The sequence below is a fragment of the Plectropomus leopardus genome, chromosome 20 (genome assembly GCF_026936395.1).
Source record: "Plectropomus leopardus strain MGB_pleo_1.0 chromosome 20, ASM2693639v1, whole genome shotgun sequence".
NCBI classification, from domain to species: Eukaryota; Metazoa; Chordata; class Actinopteri; order Perciformes; family Serranidae; genus Plectropomus; species Plectropomus leopardus.
This window is the reverse complement of record NC_142195.1, coordinates 21673637-21696894: the sequence shown is the minus strand read 5'-3', so window position 1 is coordinate 21696894 and position 23258 is coordinate 21673637. Positions and strand designations below refer to the sequence as shown.

At 38.2% G+C, this 23258-nt stretch overlaps 1 protein-coding gene across 4 annotated transcripts in view; it reads right to left on the bottom strand.

Annotated features, from left to right (window-relative positions):
• cntfr (ciliary neurotrophic factor receptor) overlaps positions 1-23258 on the bottom strand; it is a 266284-nt gene that overhangs the window by 9479 nt on the left and 233547 nt on the right. For all 4 annotated transcript variants that reach the window (XM_088071261.1, XM_088071260.1, XM_042510003.2 and 1 more), the window contains 3 exons: positions 20310-20473; positions 2925-2993; positions 1996-2116 (listed from right to left, as the gene is read on the bottom strand). In XM_088071261.1, coding sequence (XP_087927387.1) covers positions 1996-2116; positions 2925-2993; positions 20310-20473 — 354 coding nt within the window. The remainder of the gene's footprint in view (positions 1-1995; positions 2117-2924; positions 2994-20309; positions 20474-23258) is intronic.

The window sequence follows — 23258 nt, the reverse complement described above, 5'->3', positions numbered from 1 at the left end:
TTCCATTTGTACTTTGCTATTCCAGCGCAGTCAGAGAGATGAGTACAAAAGAGTGTTCAGACCTGGATTGGATGTCTTGTTGTTCGGGGATCATCAGTGCGTTGAGAGATTTCGATTTGACAAGAGAGCCATCCTTGATCTCTGCCACATGCTGAAAGGGTGCCAACTAGATAATTCCTAGAGATAGTTTTTGTCCTTGTGTGTATGAGTATGTGCATGTGTGTGTGTGCCGGTGTCGGTGTGTGTGTGTGTGTGAACACACACAATATAATCATCTGTAATAAATTTAATGGTAAAAGATAACATCTCATGCATAAATAAAACCTAGAAAGTGTAGCGCAGTTATACTGTGAGTGAGCCGATCTGAGGCTGTAGGAGGGACGTGAGCATTTTTTGCAAAGATGGCACAATGTTTCCCTGAGGGTGTGTTCAGGCGCTCAGGTTGATGTGTGTCGATTTGTCTGGAGGCTGCTGGATCTTGTAGCTTAAACTGCGATAAAAGTTCAAGGCCATCAAATGCTTATAGTGTACTCAATTTAATGATAAAGAAAGTTATTAACCAAACTTAATTTCATACCTAACTGGTTCAGGAAATTTACTGTGTGACAGCCGTGGGCACAAAGAACAATGTTTTTTTTTTTTTTTAAAAAAAAACATTATAGGAATACTATATTATCATCATAATGATTTCTTCACCTGAATGACTACAAGTCCGATAAAAACCAAACAGCTTTATAGAAACCCTATAAAAGACACAGTCATACTAAGTATATGCCCTTGGTATCTCTATCTTTCTCTCTCTGAACTGGTCAGTGTGCATACTTGGGGAATTAACAAGTGTATCATTAATTATTCAGGACAAGCCTTCTCAATACCTACAGGCTTCTGTTAGATTTGCATTTAGCCTTTTTGCGTACCTTTTTTCTTAACGTTATACTAAGGTGAACCTTTCAGCCACAGCAGCGGTCCACCACTTCTTCCTGAGTTAAGTATATCAACAACTATTGGATAGATTGCCATTAAGAACATTTATGGCACTCAAAGGATGAGTCCTACTGACTTTGATTAATAATTCTTTTCAAAGGCCACCGGCAGGTCAAAGACTTCACTTGTCCAGAGACATTTCTTAGTGTCTACTAGATGATTTGGTATATGATTTTGGTCCCTTGACCATGTATCCTAAATGACTGTTCTCATGCATATGCCTTTGACAAGTGATGCACCACAATTAGTATACAGCCCATGTAATTATGAGGTAGTAATTTGTGTATAACCCCCTATAATCTGGAAGGCTGGGATCATGTAACCAATTCACTCATGTAAGTAAAGAGGAAAGTAGCATAAAGATCGAAAGTCCATATAATGAGAAAGGTTGGGGTAGTGGATTTGTCAAATAACACAGGACTTTCCCCCAGGACACCAGAGTTCCAAACCATGTAAAACCAGGTAAACTTTTAAGTTATTTTACGGTATGTTGTCACCGTGTTTCTCCTCTCTAAACCTAACCTACGTAACTTGATATTATGCATGTAACATAACATTAAGTATGCTATGTTTCTCATGGGGTGCTTATTTGTTAAATATCAAAACGAACCACTGTATGAGGATATGTCGATCCAAATGATTTGATAATCTTTTGACTTTGTCTCTATTGTAGCCTTTAGGCTGCCATTTGTAGTTTAGTGTGAAATGTCTCAACACCTACTGGATGAATTTACTTGAAATTTGGCTGTAGACATTCATGTACATTCATGACATTGTTGCAAAACCTAAATCAGAGAAAGCTCAACACAAGTGAAAAGTTTCAATCTTGAAGGTGTGGATTGGATAGTCTTCAAAAAATTGAATGTTCAGCTCAAACAGTACAGTCCTAACACTAAAAACTTCCTTTGCATATATTTTGAACTTGAACTTTGAACGTAGCTGACTGAAGTCCCCCACTCTGAAAGCGACCCTAAGGTAAATATACAGTCTTTAAGTGGGGCTGTCACCTACCGGTAGAAAAGTCCACTTCAGTTGTGGAAGTGATCGGCAGAGGATCTTCAATCCAGGGTGTAGCATGGACGGCAACACTCCAGTCACTCCATGTTCCAATCTCTGTGTCCTTGGCAGCCACCTGTTGAACATAAGGAAGGTAAAAAGTAATTAATGAATCAGAAGCATGCATTAATGAGCTCCAACATAATTTGAAAAGCAAATAAAATGAGGGTGAAGAACATGCTGTCCAGGATGGAAAGCAAAAAGCAAAGACTAAAATCAATCTGCAGAATAAGTCGATAAGAGACTAATATTAGTATACAGTATAATATGTATGTATGTATGCATGTGTGTAGGTATTTGTCTATCTATCTATCTATCTATCTATCTATCTATCTATCTGACTATCGAGGCTGAATCTGCATCCTTGGAGGAAATAATTATTCTTGATTATAAGGTTGTGACGATAACCACATCACTACAAGTTGAATCCAAGTGATGCTATTGTGATGATGAGATCATTCCCCGATTTTTTTGAGCCAATATAACAAATTCATTAAAAAAATATGGTACTTTGGCTTTGATGCAACCCATCTGTGTGCAGTGGCCTACCTTAATGTCCTGTCCACGGTATTATCTAATTGGTTACACATCCTGAGTCATGGCCTATCAACATTGAGAGCTGCCGTAGATGGCAATAAGGGAGACTGGAGCTGCTTCGGTAAGCAGGCTGACTTAAAACTGTGTGGCGAATGTAAGACAACAAATATTAATTAAGTTGTAATGAACATCGCAATGGCTTCGCTGCCAAATGACAGTGCTGCATTTCTGTTTCACTACAGTAAGACAAAACTCCTGTGCTACTTGTGCAGAACATATAATTAGATGTTGATTGTATTAGGTCTTAAATGATCAGTTAGATAGAATGGCAGGAGAGGAGATGATACCTGGATGATGTATTCCTTCCCAGCATAGGCATCAGTGATGATGTGAGAGGTACTGTCAGAGAGCTCCACCTAAACAGCCAATAGAAGAGAGCATGTGGTCAGTTTGAATCAAGGAACAGCACATTTCAGCAATATACCTATTACTACAATTCAGTATACACAATTTCTAAATGGGCGATATGGCTCCAGGAATATGTAATGTTCAGACATGAGGAGTTATGAAAATTCTCAGCTACAAAGGCTGTTATAGGTCTGAAGTAATTTTAGTCTGAAAGTCAAACCCTTCTTCCCATATACTGGTCTACCTATAAATTATGTGCTTGCAATCCTAGCCCAGCCTTTTAAAGTTTTATAGTGGGTAGATTCAGTTGGCCATATGGTATACAATTTTTATTCAGTGCTCATTTATTTACAACACACCTTTCATCATTATTCTGTGCATAGGTCAAGTCTGTTGCTTTATCCTTGCGGTGTTTTACATTTCAGTGTTGAATTGATTGAACCTCGATGCCCCCGCAGCCTCCACACTCCACACATACCAACACTCAGACACGCTTGCGAAATACCAGTGGCATAATTGATGATTATCTCAGAAAGCTTTGGCATCAATGCCACATAATTTTATAACACAATGTAATGCATGCCAACATTTGAAAGCCTTTTGTGCACACTTTAATTTGCAGAGCGCAACGGAGAATGAACTAAATGTTTGAGTCACGGGAGTGCATGAGAGAATGATTTGCTGCCTCTCTGTAATTTAGGGTTACTGTTGTGAGTGTGTGTGTGTTTGTTTGCCTTTGGCCTGTGTCTGAAAGACTGAAGGGAAAATAGAGAGACAGAGGGAGCTGCCTTCTCTACTCCTGAAGCTGAAATAAATGATTCAGTGACATGCCTGTTGCTTTCTGCAGTCTGCCAGTGCAACAGACACACATTCTTCTAACTTAACAAATAGTGTATTTATTGTTTTGTCTGGACAATATATAATGTACCCACAAAATGAAATGTGGTTATGTAAAGCAATAGATTTACCACATGTAACCAATGCTAACAAAACATTTTGGAAAAGTGGACATTTGATACTGGATGCCACCTTATCTTAATAGGACAGCAGCACTTCTTGAAAACCTCAATAAATTGTTCTTTTTTTGACACAAAGTCAAGGAATACATACACATATACATAAAGAAATATATTAACAATACAACCAAATCCAATACAAACATTAATTTATCCAATTTGGTCATAATGATGTGTGTTGGTAATGTACCACGACAAAATAATCAAAGTATAATGGTTAAGAACATGGAACAATTTATTCTTATTAATTGTATACTGAGTGGATAGTTTCATGATATATCATTGGATTGTAAGTTATGATTATCATACAGATTATTACATACTGTCATCAGAGCGATATCAAATTTAAGTTAATGCCTTGGCATAACTTTTATTATTTTGCAGACAATGCAAAAAAACAGAGCACCTTAACTTATAAATAAAGGTCAAAGTTCAAGTTCAAGCTCATGATTTTGACACTTTATAGATAAATTTCTCAGTTCTATACTCTGCTGACTTAAGGTTGTTTGCCTTTGAAGGGCAGTCTATGCAAAACATAAAACTACAAAAATAAGATATAACTTGTAATAAAACTGCCCTTTTAAACATACTGTAGTTAATATCTCCAGGGCTACTCAGGAGAGTCTGTGATTTGATTAAAACCCCCTCACACTGCCATATAATTTTCGCCAACCACCAGCCGTAACCAAGCCCCCGATTGGACTTTCCCCTTTAGTTCTCCAGGATGTGCAAATCTGGAGTTGATCTGACAAATAACCCCCTCGTACATCCCCTGCGTCCGCACTTCCTCCGTCTTCCTGTAATCTGTCTCTCATTGCTCACCCGCTCTGTAAAGTTGACCCCTCTGTTTTAAACTTTGCCTTCTCTCTATCTGCTCTGACTCTTTGTCTCTCGCCCCCTCTCCCTCTGTTTAGACGGAAGTTCAAGCTTTATCTGCCTAACCGAGCGCTACATTTATAGGCTTAATTTCATTAGTGGAATGCAATAACAATGTCATCTGAGCATGTGCGCGAGTTACATGTTCCTTCTGAGTGCTGTGTGTGGATATACTTTAGTATATATGTGTACATGTGTGTGTTAACAGGCGTGTGTGCAAGCCTTTGAGGCTAAATCTTCCACTGTTTATATGTAGTCCAACCAGCGTATCCAACCATAGCTTCTATCAGCATTCCTCCCTGACTCTGATGTGCATGTGTGTGTATTCATGTGTGTGTTTGCATACTGAAGTCTATGGTGTGAAAGCCTGTAAAAGTCCAGGAACACATGCGCATCTGTTATAATCTGTGTGTTCATGCAAATCTGTGCATGTGACTTATTTTTTGTATGCGTGTGTGTTTGCATTTGATATGAATGCAAAATACTCATGTCAGTACATGCTGATTTGTTTTTGCAAAGGGTTATCTGGAACTGGTGTGTGTGTGTGTGTGTGTGTGTGTGTGTGTGTGTGTGTGTATACATGTATGTCAACTACATATATGTTTATATGTGGAAATAGAATAAACAGCTTGCAGATAAACACTTCCAGAAAGATGGATGTGTTGCTGTGTTGCCAAGTGGCTAAACAGTGAGAAGTGTGAGCAGCACTTAATATCAGAGGGAGAGGGGGAGGCACTGACAATGCGGGAGGGAAGAGGGGAGATAGATGGGAGGAGGAGATGCATTTTGGAGAGGCTGTCGTGACTGCTGCCAAAAAACATCGTCAGATCATTCACAGTGCAAGACCGAGCCTGTGTGTTGTGGCAGTGGTGGTGAAATGATGTATATTTACTTGTTGCTTTCACTCTGTGTGTGTTTGTGTGTGTGTGTGTGTGTTTATGTGTTTATGCTCCATACATGACTGTAAGACTGATGTATTGTACACTAAGCAGTTTAGAGCCTCAAAAACAAAAAACCCCTGACTTTTGTACAACTGTGCAATTGTGTGCATGCATTTCTGTGGGTGTGACTCAGTGACTCATCCATATACGCAAAGGAAAGCACACCCACACACACACACACACACACACACACACACACACACAGCCACTTCTAACACCCAAATATTTATCTTACCATAATCATGTCCCATTGACTCTGTGTAAATATACTGCATTCACTGACCCCCAAGATATAATAGATAATGATAATAATAAAGATTCTGCCCAATTGAAATGACCACAAAATGGTCTATTTTGAAGGTAATGATCCCTAAATGTCCTCACACCGGAGAAATCTCCTCATTTCATGCATAAACACCATATGTGTGTTCATTGTAAACAGCATACGTGAGCATGAATGTTTGAAGATGAACAGAAGAACACAGAGATGTCGGCCTGGCATTATTACAGGAATCCACATGAGAAGCAGCACACCTAGATTTTCTAACCATTTAAACATGCATGAAAATGCTAATTCATTTTTGATGCCTCTCTAAACCAAGTTCAACAGCTTTACAGTAAGAAAAAAAATTACACAAACCACAGAGGCTGCAGTTTTAAGACTCATCTTGAGTGCTGAATAAACATTTTACTTGGCTCAAGACTCAACTGCTGCTATCAAATTTAGCCAGCTACAGTAGCTCCTCTTAGCTAGAGCAAAAGCACTACCTAAGAATCTTATCAATATTCTTATCTTATCATTATTAAACTATCTAATGAATATATTATAAAAAACATACTTTTCCATTTACCCATAGTGCTATTTATCTATAAAGCTGAAGTGTGAACTGTTGAGTGTTGGAGATAGCAGCCATAGAGATGTCTGGCACCCGGCCTGTAGCGTTCCAGTTAAAGTTAACGACTCAGTTTACATATTTTTGTAACTGCTCATTTATTAAATCTACTAAGTGTAACATTACGTCAGATTTAGCAGAAGACCTCAGTAATGTCATAAAGTTGCAGAAAGTAAAAAACTTTAGGCATTCAATTGTGGCTAAATCTAGCAACAGATATTGAACTTTCTTGCTTAAGAGGTAGGGGGGCATTTGGTTGGCTGAGAGATAAAAGGGTGGTGACAACAGCACTGTCAGGAGAAGTTACATTATAGAATAAAAACTGACATTTTAAAATAGAAAGTGACATTTTGAAGTAAAAATTGACATTATGAAATGTGACATTATGATATGAAAAGCTGCATGAAATCCAAGTGTGACTGGGAAAAATACTACTATGAAAGAATATCAAACCCCTATAAAACAATGAAAATAAGAATGATAAAATTATTGTTTCAGAGGAGCTCAGAAATTTACTCTCTCTCTCACACACACACACACACACACACACACACACAGAGCTTAGTGGCACAATACAGACACACACACACACACACACACACACACACACACACACACTCCCCGAGAGCCTCTACAGAAATCCAGACAATGCGAGGGGCAGAGAGAGGAGATGTGAACATTCCTCAGGGATTGCATAAGGAACTGTGAGAAAAAGAAGTGACCCTTTTACTTTTCACACATCCTTTTTATTTCCCTTCTCTCCTTTTCTTTCTCCTTTTTTTGTGTCATGGCCCCTCATGCCTCCTCCAGCATAACCATCTTTCTTGTGCCTTCTTTAATCGTTATTCTGTCTTGTACTTGGGTTTACTGTTGCAAAAACCTCAAATAACTTTCCCACTGGGATCAATAAAGTTTAATCTCATCTTATCTCCTGCAAATATACATTTACTGTGAGGCTGTGGAAATTAAAAATAAGGAAAGAACTCAAGATGACCCTTACGATTACTGCCAATGGCACATCATATAGGGATCCAATACGTCCAATAAAATGACATAAAATATTTTAATTAAAACTTGCATCAGAGGGACTATATTCGTGTATTTGGTCATATATACCATCTATAGATGTATATGCTATGGGATAAAGCACTGTACATGTAGGTCAGAGATGTAATTAATGACATAAACAGAGTGGAAGGAAGAAAAGAGAGAATATATATATATAAAAGAGAGAGCAGACAGACAGAGAAAAAGGGAAGAATGAAGAGGCTGAGAAAAAAGATAGAAACAGAGAGATGCAAAAAACAAGACAGTCGGAGAAAGCAAAAGAGAGGAGGAAAAGCAGAGAGAGGGAGACATGGAGAGAATTGGCGTCGGTGGTCAGATCTAATCCAGTGAGCATGTCTGTTGTCCTGGAAAGGAAACCCAATTATATGGCACTTCCACTGGCCCGATGGCGCTCTGTGTGTGTATGTGTGCCCACTGAGAAGGTTGGTCTCATTAGGATGACTGACAGCTCCCATTTTTACCGCCGCACACTCCTCCCTTTCGAGGACCCCCCCCCCACACACACACACACGCAGAAACACCAGGTCCAGGGGTAATTTCTCAGACAGTATTTCTCTCTTTGAAGCCCCAATCGCCATCGCAGCAATTACTGTAAAAGGAAGCTACCCCCCCCCCAGCCACCAAAAATCCTGAACTAGACCTTCACCCTTAAAAAGCATGTAGCAGTTTCACATCAGTGGAGGTATCTTAACATTAACTCCAGTTTACGCTGTCGTAACAGAAATGTCAAACATGAGCATGTCATGGATTATAAAATTTTCTTTGCTAATATATGTTATTTTGGTGTTTTTAATTTTGAGGATGGATATATGAACAAAGACGTTTCTTGAGTAAATAAAAAAAAAAAGAGTAAGTGAGAAAAATTTTAAAAATGATGGGCCTTAACCTCATGTGAACCCACCCTGGATACATGGATACAGATAATACATGTGTGTAAGGATGAATTTTAGTTTTTTTTGTCAGTGATTTATGTAGCAAATAATGGTAAATGGAGTGCAATTATGTAGCTTCTTTATGCTGTAAACATTAGAAGCACTCACATTACACAAAGTCTCACATTAACCCACTCACACTCATTCCTACACCAACTTGCACACTGGAGGCTGACTTAAGGGCCACTGCTTAGAGACACTTCAACATGTAGTTACTACTCCATGACTTTGCCTGAGGTACTGTTGAGCTGACAGTATCACATGCACAATTTAGCAAACATTTATCACAATCAAAATTTCTTATTCCCACAATTACATGTTCATGATCAACTGCTGTATTGACATAAGACATGCATGCTTCAAACAAGGGGTTTCTAAACTAACAGCCAGCCTCCACTTTTTAATAGCTGTCATGCTACTATGTGTGCAATCTGCAACAGCAGCAGCAACTTTAGAGAATGTTACTCCCACAGATGGGCAAAATAAAAAATAAAACATCTGTTCATCAATCATCATCATCCATTGTTTGTTTTATATTGTTAGTATTTCTGAGTTAGGAGAAAACAAATTATATGCAAAGGATGCATATGACAAAGCAAAGCAACACAACTAACTTGTTCAACCACCTGAAAAAACATTGAAATTTGCAGTACAATGAATGCACAAAGACCAAGAAGAATAAGGTTGCTAACATCACCTCACTAAATCCACGTCTTTGTTCAATGTCAACTCAGACATCCATAACAGCGACGCTATACAGTGCGCCAAGGTACCATGACTGCTGTAAAAAAAATATATGAATACCCATCCATCCAACCATCAACAACAGACTGAAACAACCAATGCAATCACATTCCATAGGTCCAAAGATGTTTGCCTAATATGAACTTTGTTTTCATTTGGTTGCATTCTGTGATAGTTTATTTATTTTTGGTTAGCTCACATTTTGGGTTAAGTTTAATTTATATTTTGCTGCTAAGGGATGTACCGCATTCAGTTGAAGATGACCCTTATTTTTAGTCTTATTTTGCAAAGATTTGTGCATTAGCAGCAATGAAGCACACCATGGGAGTGAAAACAGTTATCTGTTTAGTTATATGCAATTAAAAAAGTCCCAAAAATCAATAAATATTTGTTATCTCCATATTTTGGCTATAATAGTGCAGTTCTACTGTCACACTGTCATTGCTCTAGATATTTATTTCTCATTATTAAACTCTGCAAATTAAGTAAAAAAGAAATTAGGTGTTTGCTTGGCTGGTTTTATGACATAACACATTTTTATAAATTTTGATGTACATATTGCCTTTAGATCCACTGATAAGCCTTGGACTGGGAGTTGTTTAGATCTGTAATTTTAGCCATCTAGTAAGCTTTGAATATTATGCTGTGTTGACTTTTTGTGCTAGACAGCATATGCGACATCCAGGACTTCTAAATGGCTGTCAAATCATGCACTGTTCTATCATAAAAAATCAGACATTCAATGCTATAGATGATGTGGTATAAAGCTGATGGAAAAAAAATTACATAAAAGAAATCCATTGAAAACAGCGTGCTACAGCACAGTGTATAATATGCATACTGCTGCTGAGCAAGCTCTCAATGATCATTTCGGCTCAACACTCTCAAAGGCTGCCTCCTTATGTGAATCATTTGTCAAAAAGCCTCAAATTAAGTCATCAGTCTCTCACTCAAATCACCAGATGGACATTTTTTAACCCCCCCACCCCCCTCCCCTTTTGCACAGTGCCCACGAACGATGCATGATAAGAACTAAAGCTGACAGAACATGATGAGTGGTGAAACTGCTGTATGCCAACTGAACCACAGTCCTCCAAAGAGAGCGGTGCTGCTAAATGGCAGCTGGCAATGCTCATCAGAAGTTGTTGCCTTTGGGCAAAAAAGTTTCTACACATTTTTCAAAACCTTGTAAGAAGTGGAACAATTGAATGTACTTGGAGCATGTTCAAGACAACCAATACTGACAGTTTTTCTTAGACACACTACTTCTTTTTAAAATGGCCGAGGCATTTTCCCTATTCAGACAGCCACTGGTTTCTCCTTCCAACTTGCAGATGATTGAAATTTGGTTAAATTCATAATCCAACACAGTGGACACATAGTTCGTCTTGCGGTTATCTCTATATATCTGCTTATACATGTATATGCAGAGTCTTTAGGCAACACTTTTGGTGTCAGAACTGTTCTGGCTTCCATTAGTTGGCTGAGTGGAATTGAATGTTTGAGCGGGCTTTGGTTGCTTGCAGGTTAGCTGAGTCTGGAGAGCAGAAGAAGTGGAATGCATTGGACGAAATGCAATCTAGGAACCCATAAGCTATTGTCTGACAATGGTTTTGCTTTTTACTAGCGTTTTTCTAATTTATTCACATTAAAATGCAAATATCTGTTCATACGGATTAGCGAAAAAATGTCTGAACCCATCCCATGTTGCTCATCCGACTGTAAACAATGGGCAGCGCACTGACTTCCATGTTTCATCTAGTGATTGCAGTGTTCATTCTGTCTGAACTTTATTGGCTGTGAGACATAAGCCCCCAGTATATGTGTGTGTCCTGACAAATCAGAGCAGATACGCGCGTGTGTGTATATGACAGCCCACGGATTGACATGGTGATATAGAAATCAATAGAGGCAGAGGAGAGGGCAGCGGCCCCATTCATCTTCATTCACCATCACACAGTCAGACCTCCAAAGCACCACAAATAGATAAAACTGATATATCCCAACTGCAGTCTGGGGCAAACTCTTTCTTTGGTGGGTGACATGCATTACACCTCTTTATGTAATAGTGTTCAAGACAAAAAGCCACTCCCTCCATGTTAGTCTCGCTTTCTGTCCCTTTCTTTTCTTTGTTTTTTCTGTCATCTAGCTCCCCTCTCTTATTTTCTTTTACTTTTTTTTTTAATTGATTTTTTTTAACTTCCCCTTTGGCTAATACAATGAGAACAAAAATCTGATTTATAGAAAAGGAAGTACTGTATATTCTTTATTAGATTTTGTCAAAATTATCTTAAAAAGCCAACAGACTGCAGAGGCACAGATCTACAGTATGTATCTCTAATGTAAAGAATACAGTTCAACCTAATGCACTTTGACAGCAGAGCTAAATGATGATAACTTTCACATGTGACAGGACTGAATCTGTCCTCTGTGTGTGTGTGTGTGTGTGTGTGTGTGTATGTATGTGTGGGTGTGTGTGTGTGTAAGTGTGGGTGTGTGTGTTAGAGAGATTTGATAAACGATCTGTCCGTGGCAGTGTCCTTTAGATGGGATGTTTTCCCCAAACAAGGTCTAAACATTTATCATGTGCACCCATAGATACAAATGGATGGCTTGAGAGATGGATGGTTAGATAGCTGACTTAATGCTTGGATGGAAGGATAGATGGATGGATGAATGGATGAATGAGTGGGCGATGGTAAAACTGGGGATTGCTCAGAGAGGGAAAAGTGGTAGAGAGGGATGGGAAGGTGAAAAGGTGAGGGGGGGAAAGGGAAAGATGAAAAGAAGGAAATCAGAGGCACTATACACACATACATACAGTCTATCTATGTTTATGTATTTACACACACACAGCTCCTGGCTGTCTATTGATTCATCTAAGTGCTCGCAGGATGCGAGCAACTTTTGGCAAACATACAAGGACCAATTAATACATGGATGAGCAGATGGAGAGAGAAAGAAGGTAAAGAGAAGAGCAACAGTAAAGTGAAGAAATACTGACAAAGACCTGAGAAGAGAGGAGAATTAGGAAAAAAACAATGAGGAAAATGACAGAGGGAGGAAAAGCAGCAGAGAAATTGAAATGCTGGGAGAGTGAGGGAGATGGATGGGAGAGGGGAGATACAGGATGTCAGACAGAAGGACAAAGGAGGAAAAAAAGTGGGATAAATAAAAGGCAAGGCCACGTTGATTGAGCTTAAACAGATTAAGAGGACTTTTCATGTCTCGTCTCTGCTCCTGCCGTTTTATTTGTTGTGTCCCTTTGTTTCTCAGAGCATTCATGTCTCTCACATCATAAACATCTCAACCCTGTTCTTTGCTGCCCTTTGTTGCATATGTAAATATATGTAAATGCATGCTAGTATCTTAAAAACAAGAGAGAATAAGGATAAAGCATTGACAATATGTGAATAGTGGACATATAGCTACTGTGACGTCAAACACTGTTTTTTGGGTTCCTGCTTTGAAGCCTAGCCGAGTTCTGCATTTTGCTCGTAGCCATCATGGATTTTTTGAGCCAGAAGTGACCAAATTTGGACAAGAGGGTGGAGCGGTAAAAGAACAAGGGGTAGATCTGATCATCAGATACATTTCCAGCGAACTCTTCATGCACATTTTCAATTTGCACTCAAAACACCAACATTTCATAAAAAATCTGAAATTATTGGGTAAGCGAAAAAGTTGGAGTGTCAATTAAGTTAAATGTCACTACATGCAATGGGAACAGATTCAGCGGAAAAAAAATAATGACAGTCATAACCAGCATTGCATGGGCCACTGCAAGCTATATTCTCTGTATTTAGAGGCTTTAAACACATTTAAGCACTCATCGTTGTTACCAGAACTGTTCCAAGAGAACATAACAGTAACATTGGTTTTTCAGCTTAATTCTTTTTTCCACAGTCCATTCTGCTTTCCGTTATTATACATCCATTGTTTTCTGTAGTTTTAGGTTTGACTTGCACTTTTCTTCTGCAGTGGTATAATGGCATGTGACAGAAGAATCAGCACCACCTTCTGCTTGAACCAACTCCCTATATTTGTGTAACAGTAATGGATAGAAAAGCACATGAATTTGTTTTTATCTTAAAGATTTTCTGAAAATGTGATTGAAATTTGTACTGCATTTGGAGGGAAACCAAATGCCTTGCAGCCTGTTACTAAAAGTGATGACGCACAATGCTTAACTTAAGGCCTTTTATGTATTGTAAATTGGTAAGTCATGAAAAAATGTCACAAATGGGTAAATTAGCTATAGACACAAAACCCATTCTTTATAACAGGCTATAAAACATATTTCTGCTGTGTGTTTGGACATTTTATATTGGGTGTCTATGAGGATTGACTCACTTTTGGAGCCAGGCTCAAGTGGCCATTAGAGAAGCTGCAGTTGAAGCCTGGAAGGTTGCAACGTGGGTTGAAGACTTCATAACAATTATAAAAAAAACCAAAACAAAACAAAAAAATGATTGTACAAATTTCTTGACAGAGATCATGGGCATCAGAAACACTGAAACTTACTGCCTGCACAGGCCGACTGATTCACTAATGAGACTTTTAGGACTCTGTAATGACTTGATGAGATGGAGACTGTCAGCACTGTGTAATTTGTGCATGTGTTGGATGACTGTTAATGGTAATATGGAAAGTCTGTTACTGTGTGTTTGTTTTCACGTCTACACATGCATATGTGTGTGAGAGCGCTTGGATAGCATTTACATGTATATTAATCTTTGAAATAATAGAACAACATGCATGTGTGTGAGTGTGTGTGAGCGCACATGTTTATCTATCTTAATGATTATCAGCATTCAAGAGTCTTTCTGCATCCATTTGTGCACATATTCAATTCTGTCTGTATTTGGGTCTTTCAGTGAACGAGACTGTCTGCATGGAAACAAGTGAGTTTTTAGTTGAGTTCAGCAACATCCCCAAAGGGCAATTACAGTGCAGCAGATGCAGAATATTGAGCAATCTGAAATTGTTCTTATCACAGTTACTGGAGCATTACTTTAATTGCAGTAAGAGTTTGAGTTCACGTCTCAGTGAAGAGAACACGAGGCTGGGATGGAAACAACACAAGGCCATGGGAAACAGAGCAATTCACTCACCATGTACAGGCATGCAGATCGATCGCACTGATAGATGTAGACGCTTTTGTTAATTTACTCTTAATTTTATGCTTTCGACATTATGTTCTGCTTTTACGGAGTTCAAGGAGACAGGATCCCCATGTTGTGTTTTACTCTTTGAATCCGCAGCCCAAGGAAAAGAGATCATCAACTTTATGGAGTGGGTGATTGGGGTATTCAGAAACCAAATTAGCCTATTTGATTACTCACTTAAAGGAATACTTCATGCCCCAAATGGCCATTTGTATATCAATTACTCACCCAGCGGTATATTAAATTCATGAAGAAAAATACATTTTTCTCGCATGCCTCCACAGTAAACGAAGATGATATATGTCAGGACACCAACGTCACACTTCCTGTGTATGTTTCCCATCAAGTCCTGAAACCAAGCTTGTTGCACTCTGCTCACCATCTTAACATTCTTGGTCAATCTGTGTTTCAGTGCTACCCTGAGGACATCACACCAGGAACCAATACAAAAATATAAAGACCAATTCAATAAATAGGTTATGTCAGTTACTTACAGGTGAGAGTCTATGTTGTGCTTTTCTAACGGTCATTTTCAGCCTAAAGTCTCTGTTTCACCCACGATTTTATGGCTTGACATTTTCCAGAAGTTTTTGCCTATCTCCTTTCTTCCCTTGAACCATTCATCTATCTTACTTTAACCCAAAACACCTAGTAGCTGATAGCTAGTAAAACTTTACTTTCAAAGTAGCCTTTAGTGCTGCCTTTTTCCTCTTTGCCTCTAACGCTTTCATTCATTTATCTGTCTATTTTAAGCTGATGTCTCTCTGTACATTTAATCATGCTCCTCTCCATATGAGAATTTCTTCTTTTCCTTCCATACCTCTGTCATCCATCCAATATTCTTTCAATTTTTTTAATCAAATAATGTAGTCTCAAGCTTATGTGCCTTATTTAACATTACATCTTGTTAAAATGCAATTGAAAGCACCATTTCCTTTTCTCAATCCCATTCTTTGTCACTCATTACAGTATATGTGTGAGTCTACATTTCAAACACCTCTGTCACTCCATAACTTAAATCAAATGCTATCTATTAATGTCTTTCTCACTTATGGGCTATATACTGCCTCTTCCTCCTTACTGTGTCTAACAGAGTCTGCTATTCATTCACGTTTCTCTCCATCTCTGATGCACTCCATTCATCACCACTTCAAAACTTTCCCTCCTTTTCCTCCTTCTGTCTGAATCTCCATCACTCTTAAGTATCTGGGCCAGTCATCCCTTCATTCCTCAGGAGGATGGATGGTTTCCTCTGAAGATCAATCTGATCACACCGCCGCTTTCATTTCTGACTCAAAACACATTTCTGAATGTTACACGTGAAAGCCATTCTTACCCAGCTCTGCTGTCCAACCACATTAAAGAGGAATTCCTAAGCAATATTAACCACTTCAATTAGTATTCAACCTCTGAGGTTCTAATTAATGAAGTTTACACAGCGCCAATAAACAGTGTATCTTATTTTGGCAACCTCATTTAACTCCACTTAATGATTTATGCCACGGCTTGATAGCTTTGAACCCAAATGTTTTCTACAACAATGTGCTACTATAGTCATTAAAGATGCAATCTGTCGTATGATTCAGCTCTAATAGCACCAGTGTTAGGTTTAATCAAAGGTATTCAAAAGCAACAGACTGGTAAAAATGCAATGACAGTCTTAACACATTTGGTGCCCTCAGGGATTCTCCCCCATCGACATCGATGTTTTACGTTATCTTTGTTGTTTGTTGTTGTTATTTATTCTTCTTTTGTGTCAGCGAAAAATCTACACTATAAATAATAACTGAATTGTTTTAAAGTAATTCAGCTCTTCATTACACTACCATTGAATGAGCACAGATGCAATGATCCACATTTATGAAACAACTTTTAAAAAACCTTCTTACACATTAAAAAAAAAAAAGTAAAAAGTCATTTTACTACATATGATTTATCACAAATCCCCTTCTTGTATCTATTTGATATTGCCATGAAAACACCAACAAATGTCTCCCTTGAGCAGCTGTATTTATTCAAGTTTCTCACCAAATGGCTTTGTGGCTGATAGATGGATGTAAAAAGGTCCTCTGATGTCTACTTGACTTGCACATTGCACATTGTTTAGATTGTGATGACTCACTGGAACTTTTTTTTTTTCCTTGGCACAATTTCCTAAGTTTCACCTCTGTAAATATGTTAGTTCTGAGGCATTTTTTGTTTTTTTGTGGTATAAAATAGCACAAATTATGGGAATAAGAGTAACAGCCACAAAGAAGAATCAAGATAATCATACTAAACTGCCAGTTTCTTTCAGCAGTCTGCCACTGTCTTCATGTTAGCCAATTATTTATTTATTAACACAGTTGCACACTTTCTGTGGCATTGAGAACATTGCCAACACTGCTAACCAACACCTCATAAAAGGGGCAGAAGTGCAACCATAAAATGTTCACAAGTCCAGAGGTGGTTCAGAAATCTGCCATCTGAAAACCACACTTACTGCTACAAAAATTAAAACCACAGCCACGGAGACATTCATCAAAGAACAGCCGAAAACCCTGCGGTTTTTCAACTGTCATCAACTGTATTTATGTAATTTCCAAATTATGTGTTCTTACCCAGTCCAAATATTGACTTAAGGTTTCCCACCTTTCACATTACGCACCAGTTCACATATTGATTGATTAGTGGTGAGCGTGAGAAGGGGAACTAAGAGTGTGTGTCAGGTTTAATCATCAATTCATGCCGCAAAGATCTGAGACGTTATAACTTCCGTCATTCCAACTGTTCAGTGTGTTTGCCAGACAGAGCAAGAGAGAGATTGAATGTGCACATGTGTAGATAATAACAGTATGTCCTCACATGTGTGATTGTGTGACTAAAGATTTGTGCATAGATGTAACACATGCAGCTATGTAAATGTAATGTGCTGTATACTGTATGTTTGCCAGAAAAGATTGGATAACTACATTTACTTCCACTGTGTCTTATTGTTCTATTACTTGGTATTTTTGTATTGGTCCAACAATCATATGGTCTAATAAATGTCAGGAAATTACGCCACATGCCTGTCTCAAGTTCAAAGCCAAAATAACACATTCAGTATTTTGTTGCAACATTTAAAACAGGGCTCCCATACCTACCTAAACACCCTATTCAATAACTCTAAGGACTTTCCCAACCCAACTGCCTCAAATTCAAGGATTCAACATGGCATAGTTTGAGATACAGATATAAATTAATTACTCTTACAACACTGAGAAGTTTTGTAAGGCTTTACAGAAGCTCAAAGACAACAATTGACCATTCCTAAGTCCTACCCCTTTTTGCTCATTTATAATTAGATATACTTTAGTTAAAAAATGTTGAAAAAAAAAATCTGAAAATGGTTAAAAGATGTGAATGGGGGACTGTCAAAATCTCCACGCACACATTACATTATATATAAACACATCTTAAGTTAGTTATGTTGGTAAAATGCTACCTAACATACAACCACATCAAAAGAAGTTAACGTAATGTCAGATCAACACCAGCCAGGTTTGCTTCCTCTTTATTTTGGTGTTAATATGAAAGAGACTTGAAAAAGGACAGGCAGGCTCGATGCTGACATATTTTTTTATGATGACAATGAATTTATGAAAATGATGAATTATCAACAGCCAAATCAAAGCTAATTTTCTTTTGTTTATATTATCTCTGTATTGCTGCATGCCACTCTCAAGCTTACAAAACCTTACAGCAAAAGAGAGACTAACATGGGTCAACACAGTCTGTATTCATTAATAAATATAAAGTACTTCACTGATCCCTACAGGTGGAAAAGGGGACACATACCCCGCAGTGCAGGAGCAATGTTGACTGATATTCTTGCCATCCTCGGTCTCCAGATCTCCCTTTTTCGTTGAGTAAAGTCTCAATTCGTAATAATTAACATCACATATACATCCTTCTGTATGCTGTTTGCTTCATTAAGGCATCTTGCCTGGCACAGAGAAAATATCTAATAAACACTGAGGCATTTATTTAATTAAACTAGTCCAACTTAGCAACAGTAACTAAGGGAGGGCATGACTTTGTTCAATTAAAAACAGAGAGAGGCCTAAACGTGTAAACTCTTCTTAATTGTGTCGTGTTACAGTGTTTGCAGACGATATCACAAGTGTTTCAATTTCTATTCTTGCACAAATAAATTCAAGCACTTTCAATGACGCATGTTTGTGTACGTCTATTTTCAAAACCTATCCCCAAAATTCAAAAACTTCAAGAACCATTGGTACCTTTGTTCAAAATGTAAACAGGAACACACGTAGTAATACACAACTGGGCAAATCTTTGAGAAGCAGGAACCAGCTAATCCTTTTATGTGATAACTCACTCAAAACAACAAATATTCTTAATTTCTGTAATGAATATTCTGTTAATCATAAACAGTAGGCCCTTCATTGTTGTGAAGGGCCTGAAAGCAGCCTGATTAGTGGAAGAATTAAAATCAAGGATGTCTTGAGGGTTTACTCATCTCAGGTGCAAATCTTTAGTTCAGCTTTGTTCGAATTAAGTGAGAGTCAACGTCAAGTGGTGACAAATGATCACTCCTAAGCGCCTGGAAATGATTGTATATTCTATTCTCTAAAGTATGGAAAGATGTGAGAACAGTGGGATATAACAAATGATGGAAATATTGACATAGTGAGGTAATGACAGAGACAGTTGTTGAAGGACACATACAGAGATGGAAAGAGTGAGACAAACACTCAAAAGAACATGTGCATTGGTCTATGATTCATGTGTGTGAGTGTGTGTGAGTGTGTATGTGTGTGTGTGTGTGTGTTTCCATGTGAGGGTCCGTAACCCAAGTTCTTGGAACAACACCTTTGCGAACCATTGACGGGCACGATAATAACGCTGCAATGTTAGACCTTGGTAGAGGGAGCTTTCATCCCAGGAATCCTATAGTGGACACATATGCTTTTGCTATAAGAAGCCCTGAGGGGACTCAACCCACAAGAAACAGTCAGATACAGTAACATACACCAAAGAAGCTGAGCGATTATGTCTGTCTGACCAGGGATCAACCTCAAATGGCTGCAGGTTGGACCATTTCTCATCTAACTGTTTACAGAGGCATCTCTCTGGATAAAGAATTTTTGCTTTATCTCCAAAAATCACCCCACATTTCTATAGTTTACAGAAAAAAATGTACAATGAGCTGAGATTGCTTAATGAAATTGTCATTGTTAACAGGCAATCTAGCCTGCTTCCAGTAAATTTGCCATTTCCTATTGAGACATATTTTTGCAATGAGGTGAAACTCCATCTGCAAAATGGAGAGAGGCCAGTCTTTTTCTTTAGAACTCAACTTCCAGAGGAGAAATAAGACTTGCTCACTGGAGGTTTTCAAATAGCAAATAATGAATCATAATCTAACAGGTGTTTTTCAATGTTGACTTACAGCTTTTGGTAATGGAGCTGTATCTGGACAAACAATCTTGACCATTTATAATTCCCCTTATTTTTGGCTTATGACAGAGTCATTAGATGTGTCAGCCAGATTCCTTCCAGAACAAGCTTTTCACAAGTGAGATCGTAACAATGTGTGATTACTGTACATGTGTTCAGTTTTTATTGGAGTTCAGTGTGTTGACTCGACCTCAATAAACAAATGCCGAACTGTAGGGTTGTGTGAACTCTCAGTATGACTTACGTGCTGCCACTGCTCTCTGATGAGTGGTCGGTATCGAAGGAAGTATTTCAGAGGAAAGTTGTCGATGTCAGGCCAGGTGGCAGGGCTGTGCCAGGATACCTCCAGCCTTCGGGCATTGAAACGGATCGGGGTCGCTGTCACTCGCTCTGGGGGATCTGGTTTAACTGTGGAGAGGATAAAAACAATTAACATTCCACCAATTTAACACTTTAAAGTTTTTTTGGAACAGTGAAGTACTCTTAAACTTTATTAAGCTGCACCACCTTACCTATATTATTACTGCTGCTATCAGTTGATTGCTATGTTGCAGGAGTATGCACCGTGATTTTCTAACAAACCTAGAAGCTGCATTCAACACAGTCGCTCAATTAAATTTTGGCATTAGCCTTCATGTCTGCAAATCATGACATATGTATGTTTTCAGGCCGTGGATATTTTCAAACTATAAGTTTTAAAAGCACCTTGGTTTAAGTGTTGTTATGATTTGGGCACAAAAACCATTTGATTATGGTCAAAAATGTCAGTCCCCCTCCCTAACCTTCATCAGCAAATATCACTAACAGAGATGCATACCAACCAGGAAGAGACTAAAAATGACCAGATGCAAAGGACTAAGAAGAGTAATAAAATAACTAGAAAACAGGAAAAACAATCAAAAACTACCAAACAAACACACAAAATTACATCAAAAAGACACAGATTTATCTCAGAGAGACCCAAATGACTACAAAGAAACTCAAAATGGCTGCAAGGAGATGCAAAGTGACCTCAAAGAGATAGAACCACGAAAAAGATGCATAACCATTAAAGAGAGACGGATAATAACCGCAAAGTTTGTGTATCTGCATGGCATGTAGGAGAGGTGTGGGGAGGGGCATTTCTAGCATTGCCACTATAAAGGCTGAAAATTCTGTCAATGTTTTGTTAAAAAAGAAGAAAAAAAAAAAAAACACTGAGTTTTGGTGGCACAATCACTGCGGGACATAGAAAATAACTAGTTCTGTTGTTTGTTGGTCTGCAGTTTGGCAGCTGTCTCGCCTTGGTGTCATGGCCTTCGACCTTCAAATGGTAGTGTCAGCCTATAAATTAAATCAAAACTTAAGAAACGTTATATGAAACATATGAATGTAATGTATTCATGGTTTGCAGAAATGTACAATACCAATATTTTCTTCTGGCGATAGTGCTGAGGCATGAATGCTGATATTTTTCCGAGCAGATCTTTTTTGTCTAGTCTCAATGTGAAGTCAAATTGTTATTGTACAGTTCTGGAAACGGAGACACACATGTTGTCGTCATTTTTCTGACGTCAAGCAGTGGTCAGCACAGCTGAGGTCAAAGTGCAACCAATTTGAGCTTTTGCCACACCCCTGCTCCACTCTGTGCACTGCAGACATCCACATGGAGCCGTCAGAACGCACCACATACACAGTAATGCAGGAGGAGTTTCTCTGCGATAATAAGAATACGCCTTCAGGCTTGAGAATTCAAATATTTGACAGAATGATGAGGGAAAAGTAGGCAAAGAAAAGGAAGGGAATGTTTAATGAAAGATGCTTTTGAGTTGAATGATGTAGAGTTTTTGAAGCTTGACTAATACTAGGAAATAAAAAGTCAATATGTCACTAATTTTAAATATTCTTCTTTAAATATGTCTTTTGCAAGCCACAAGAATGACTCTTTATGGTTAAGAAAGCCACACATTAGAGTCTCTCTACTATGAACTCTGAGAAGTCTCCTTCTTCTAATTAACAAGTACTAGTAATTATCAATATTATAATAATTAATTATTAGCATTTTCTTAAAGTCACATTGTTCTCGAATTGAAAATAAAGAGAGGCATATAAATGCCATTTGTTAATGAATAAATGAAAGAAAGCAGCAAGGACACAGGAAGATGCTTGATGATTATATTTGCAAGACACGATTAAAGCTGTGAGTCCCTGATGGATAAGCAGGTGTAAATGTTGTGTTTCTGAATACCCGTCAGCTGAGAAAGACGGAGACACAGAGATTGAGAGAATTCAATTCAAGGCTTTTCAGAAGATATTGAATGACCTGGTCTTTGTTAGATCACTCTCACTAGGGAACACGCTGGTCTGCCACTTCAGCTACATAAAACCTTTTCACAGCCAGATACACACATGACATTATAATGGGGAATGGATAGCAGCAGTTATGAACATCTGATAACACACAGAAAGATAAAGTACCAGAGGTTGAAATTAATTTGGATAAAAAACATAACAACATACGTGTGGGAAAGCATGTAAATACACAGCACACAGGCAAAGGAAGGCATCTCTCTCAGTATGACCTTCATAGAACAATTGATTAAGGATATGAAAGAGCGATGGAAATGATAAGAGATGGATGAAAGCAGACAGACAGCTTTCTCCCTTGAGAAAGAGATGTTAATATCATTGTGACCCTGTTCAAGTTAATGTGCAAAAAGATGATGAAAGAAAAGTGCATACAAGCAGAGTGAAACCAAAGTAAAGTCAGCGGAGACCAGAAATTCATCTTTGTCCACATCTGCTTTGTCCAACAGTTCATAACAGCGGGAAGCATGTGCAAGAACAGAACAAAACAGAGAGCAATCTGTATGGGTAGGGCGACCCAAAGGCTTCTAAAGTATTCATTTGACTTGAAACATAGAGTATGAGCTTTGTATTGCATGAGTAATGAGCCCATCCTCCTTTTGATGACCTGTGGGGAGCCCGGCCACGCACTTCTATTAATACTAGTGCTGAAAGACGGAAAGGACTTCAATAAAAAGTTTAAAATCCTTTGAGACAATAAGAGTCTGGGACTTCACTGAACTGATTAAAACAGATTTTAAGAAAATAATGTGAAACATGCACAACTGGTGAGGATTATATTAAGGGCTCAGACTTTAACAGTGTCCATGAAAGGAATAGTTCATCCAAAAATACGATTAATTATCTA